Source organism: Urocitellus parryii, chromosome 6, assembly GCF_045843805.1.
Source record: "Urocitellus parryii isolate mUroPar1 chromosome 6, mUroPar1.hap1, whole genome shotgun sequence".
Lineage (NCBI taxonomy): Eukaryota > Metazoa > Chordata > Mammalia > Rodentia > Sciuridae > Urocitellus > Urocitellus parryii.
Genome location: NC_135536.1, coordinates 58962786 through 58967951, shown reverse-complemented (window position 1 = coordinate 58967951; position 5166 = coordinate 58962786). Strand labels below are relative to the sequence as shown.

Sequence of the window (5166 nt, the reverse complement as noted above, 5' to 3'; positions counted from 1 at the left end):
ATGCTCACTCTCTCTTGGAGTGCGCGGGCGCGGCCCACCAGTGGACGTTTTGGTCTTTGTCCGTGGTTCAGGATGGTCTCTTGGTCCACGTGGCACACAGGACTCTCTCTAAAGTAGATTTCTTTAAGAGGAATTGCCCAGTGCAGGTGATAAAGAGACCAAACTGTATGATCCTCCACTGAAGCAAGAAGATCCACTGGATGGTGGGGAAAAAGTGGAAAAGAAGTCTTGCCAGAAAAAGCCTGGGGAAGATGATGTACAGATAGAGAAGCAACAAGACTTGGTAGCCAAGTTGTGTTCATCAGACTACAGACTGAGGAAAAAAGGATGGGAATATAAGAAAATTGGAAAAATCCTTTGTTTGCTCAACCTCATTTCTTTAAGGAAACATTTTTGAAGTTTTAGGTTGAAACCATTTAGACTTAACCATGAGGGAAGGTATGTAGTTGAGTCTCCAATTTTACTAGCTGGATGTTCTCTACCACTACTTATTTCTTATGGTAATATCCCCTTGTAAATGTAAATCAGTGTGAAATGCCTTCAGTATAAAGAGTGTGATATATAGCATCTGATAGCAGAGCATTAATACTGGAGGAAAACCCTATGAGTTTACTGAATGTGGGAAAACTTTTACCCATATATCACATTTCATTGAACATAGATGTCGTGCTGAAGGGAAACCTTGTGGTTCTAAAGAATATTGAAAAAAGCCTTTAGCTAGATGATAAAATTTTCTCACAAACCTTATCCATTCCTCTGCATTTGAGAGATAATACAGAGAAGCCTTCTAAATATAAGAAATGTGGAAATATCGTCAGTCAAAAGTAAGTCCACGTGTATTGAGAAATTCATACTGGAGAGAAACCTTGTGAATGTGGGAAAGCTTCCATTCAGATGTCACACCTCAGTCAGCAGAGAATTTATAGTGGGGAAAGCCCCTTTGCCTGTAAGGTATGTGGGAAAGTCTTCAGCCATAAATCTAATCTTACTGAGCATGAGCTTTTTCATAATGGAGAGAAACCTTTTGAATGTAATGAATGTGGGAAGGCCTTTAGCCAAAAGCAATATGTCATTAAACATCAGAATACTCATACTGGAGAGAAGCTTTTTGAGTGTAATGATCATGGAAAATCCTTCAGCCAGAAAGAAAACCTCCTTACCCATCAGAAAATCCACACTGGAGAGAAACCTTTTGAGTGCAAAGATTGTGGGAAAGCTTTCATTCAGAAGTCCAACCTTATCAGACACCAGAGAACTCACACAGGAGAGAAGCCCTTTATATGGAAGGAGTGTGGGAAAACCTTTAGTGGGAAATCAAATCTTACTGAGCATGAGAAAATTCATATTGGAGAGAAATCCTTTAAATGTAATGAGTGTGGAACAGCTTTTGGCCAGAAGAAGTATCTCATAAAGCATCAAAACATTCACACTGGAGAGAAACCCTATGAATGTAACGAATGTGGAAAAGCCTTCTCTCAACGAACATCACTTATTGTGCATGTAAGAATTCATTCAAGTGATAAATCTTATGAATACAATGTATGTGGAAAAGCCTTCTCTCAGATTTCATCTCTCACTGTACATGTAAGAAGCCATACAGGTGAGAAACCCTATGGATGTAATGAATGTGGAAAAGCTTTCTCTCAATTCTCAACCCTAGTTTTGCATTTGAGAATACATACAGGTAAGAAATCTTACCAATGCAATGAATGTGGGAAAGCTTTCAGCCAGAAATCCTACCATATTATACAACAGAAAATTCATACTCATTAAAAACCATATGAATATCTTCAAGATGGGAACACATTGAAAATTTATATATCATAAAGTCATTCTGAGGCAGTGCACCACAAATGAAGGGAACTTACACAAATGTTAACAACTTTGAGGACACTGAATATTCATATTGAAGAGGAAGACATTTGTATGATAAACAGACTGCCAATAAAAAAATACCCCACAGTCAATGGTAAAGGCAATGCTGAAACAATAGACATTTCCATTAAAATTGGAACAGAAAACAGGCCTGTTACTCCATCAACATAGATGTGAAGTTCTTCACCTGTGTAACAAGTTGTGTTAGAAAGGAAGAGACAAAAACAGATGGTATGATTATCTATAAGTAATAAAACTCTGGTATTGCTTCAGCAGAGGGAAAGAGATTCTAGAAAGAGACCTATGCATTTAGTGGAACTTGCAATATTAAAGAAATCCATCAGATGATAAAATATGGGATTATTTTTAAAAATTATTTGGAGGTAATTTGTTCTCTGAAGGGGAAAGAAAATAGACCATGAACACACAAGCAAAATTCATGGGAATTGAAGACTGAAAGATACAAAAGCCATGCACTAAAGTGGCTGTGACCTTTGGAGTGGGGAAACTTTCCTTCTTCTTAACAAATTTAAAAATATTTAGCAGTTTTACTTGTGAGTGTATATGCTCAGGAGATAACCAGGAAATTTACTGTGGCTTGATTTGTAGCCAAATATTGGAAACAACTTAATTGTTCATCAGGAACAGAAAGAAGTTCTTATGATGTGACACTATACATCTGCAAAATGCAACAATGAGATCCACATGTTATTAAACCAGGTAAGATAAATGGAACAATAAAAATTATCTTAAATAATGCATATCATATATTTTCATCTAACTATAGGCACTTTACTTATTCTTTTTTGGTGAGGAGAGAGGGATCAAACTCAGAGGCACTTGACAAGTGAGCCATATCCCCAGCCTTATTTTTTTAAATATATTTTGTTTAGTAACTGGATCTCACTGAATTGTTTAGCACCTCGCTTTTTGCTGAGGCTGACTTTGAATTCATGATCCTCCTGTCTCAGCCTCCCAAGTCACTGGGATTACAGGCATGTGCCACAATACCCAGCTTTAGTTAGTCTTAAACAGGATATTTTCATTGTTATTTAACAGTAAAAGGTATCGTATTGTTTGACAATTTTACATTTAAAAATTGAATAATTTTAGTGAAGTAGATAAAATATGCCCACAAAAATAGAATTTGCCTTGTGAGCCCACAGCTGAAGTTTTGAGCACATTTCTCTTACTTATACGTGAACCACACAAATACTTTTATTTGCTGTCATATCAATACAATGGACAGAAAAAAAACAAACACATTTTCCATTTGCAATCACAAAAAGAGATGGATTGGTACCAATGTGTTAAAACTACAATTCTGATTATTTAAATGACATTTATGTGGTTTGTTTTTTTAAAAAAAATTGTAAATTTTAGTCCTTACATTGTACCTTAAGAGAATTTGTAGTGGTAAGGCAGGGCTGATTATCTTTTATGTCAGATGTTAACTACTGAAATAATTTTCAATTGTTTATTGAAGAGCTTCTCTGACTGCTCAAGTTCCTGTGTGCAACATACTGCTTGAATCCTTCCTGGAGACTCTGAGGACCTATCTACAATCTGGTGTGTGTGTGTGTGTGTGTGTGTGTGCACGTGTGCACGTGCACACACACACACACACACACACACACACGTGCGCGCGCGGGGGGGGGGATTTGGCACAGGAAAATAAATACATCCAGAGTACTTCTCTAGTATCTGTTCTGATTGATTGATGCATTTTTCCATAATGATTGTTAAATATTTTGGATATCACCCCTGATTACAGAAGATATAGCCCTACCAGTAGACAAATTTTGTGTCACTATTGGTGAAATGACCCATTATCTGGTATAAGGTATATTGCACTTCAAAAATATAACAGTGAGTGTAAATAAAGAGTTGAACAAATAATCCTAGAGATGCATTACTTGCAGATTTTGATTCTAAACACTGAATAATATGTTTAGGACAGAGCAAATCAAAGAATTCTTGTCCTCTTTCATCTTTTCCAATGTAACATGGAGTTTATATTGAAATGCTGTGAATTGCCTGGGCAGTTAATTAGCTTAGTTATTTCCAAAAGTCAGACCATTCTGCTGCAAGGAATGTCAGCTGCCACCTTGACACAGGACTTCTTCCACCTGAATTTCTGAGCAATTTGCTTAGAAATTTCATTTCAAGTTTGTAAATATCTAGATCACAAACTAATGGTCATTACATGGAATTTCTTAGCCAACTCTTGCAGATTTTTAACATGCAGCATTTTGGATTTGAGGAGACAGCTGGTGTTTTGAGACATCTAATGGGGAAAGAATAGTGTAGTAAGATTCTGACTTCTGTGTTGACTACCTGTGGACCTCTGACAGTGACTGTGATCAACACTGAAAGCTCAGACTACTTCAAATAATTTTTTATAGAAATGAAGTGCAACATATCTGAAACATCCAGCTTAGATCTGGCATATTTCCAAAATGCAAAGAGTAGAAAAAAATATTAAGAAAAGAGGAATTGGAGATGAGGAATTCTTAGTAAAGGGACTATTTATCTATGTATTTATTATTATTATTTTTTATTTTTTATTTTTTTTTAAAGAGAGAGTGAGAGAGGAGAGAGAGAGAGAGAGAGAGAGAGAGAGAGAGAAAGAGAGAGAGAGAGAGAGAGACAGAATTTTTATTATTTATTTTTTAGTTCTCGGCGGACACACATCTTTGTTGGTATGTGGTGCTGAGGATCCAACCCAGGCCGCACGCATGCCAGGCGAGCGCGCTACCGCTTGCGCCACATCCCCAGCCCATATGTATTTATTTTTGAATGCCAATGACAGTGGTTTCTTGATGAATTACATGTTCAAGTAACTTTCTATCTTTCCCTAGCAGTATTCTGCATAAATGACAGTTCTCTCCATCTCTCCTTGACTGTCTTTCCTTCCTTTTAGTGCTTCTATGCATATCACCTCCAGGAAATAAAAAAAAGAAAGGCATCTAGAATCTTTGTTATTCTCAAAAGTTTTTATCAGAAACCTATGTTAAACATAAAAACATGTCCTAAGTATTGGTTTATTTTCTTGTTTATCAACTTTGCAATTTCCAGACTGTTTCTGAAAAACATGAAATTCAGTAGGGAGGGTGTTCCTGAAAACTTGAAATAATTCCATTATTCCATAGCCAGAATTGTCTTTGGAGTTATACTGCACCCTGATTTTCATTTGGCCCAACTGTCAAGTAATGTAATTAAAACTGTTCTGTTCTGATTTGAAATATCTCACAGCGTGAATAAATGTTTTATGTGCAAGTATATTTTACT

General features: G+C 36.3%; 1 protein-coding gene across 1 annotated transcript; it reads left to right on the top strand.

Moving 5' to 3' along the window:
* Nucleotides 1-894: 894 nt before the first annotated feature.
* On the top strand, nt 895-1773 carry LOC113200124 (uncharacterized). Its single transcript, XM_077800330.1, has one exon. The coding sequence runs from the start codon at nt 895-897 to the stop codon at nt 1771-1773; it is 879 nt and encodes a 292-aa protein (XP_077656456.1).
* The last annotated feature ends 3393 nt before the right edge of the window (nt 1774-5166 follow it).

Bases quoted from the DNA above. Each gene is read 5' to 3' on its own strand.
- LOC113200124 (XM_077800330.1), top strand. From the start codon at position 895: ATGTCACACCTCAGTCAGCAGAGAATTTATAGTGGGGAAAGCCCCTTT.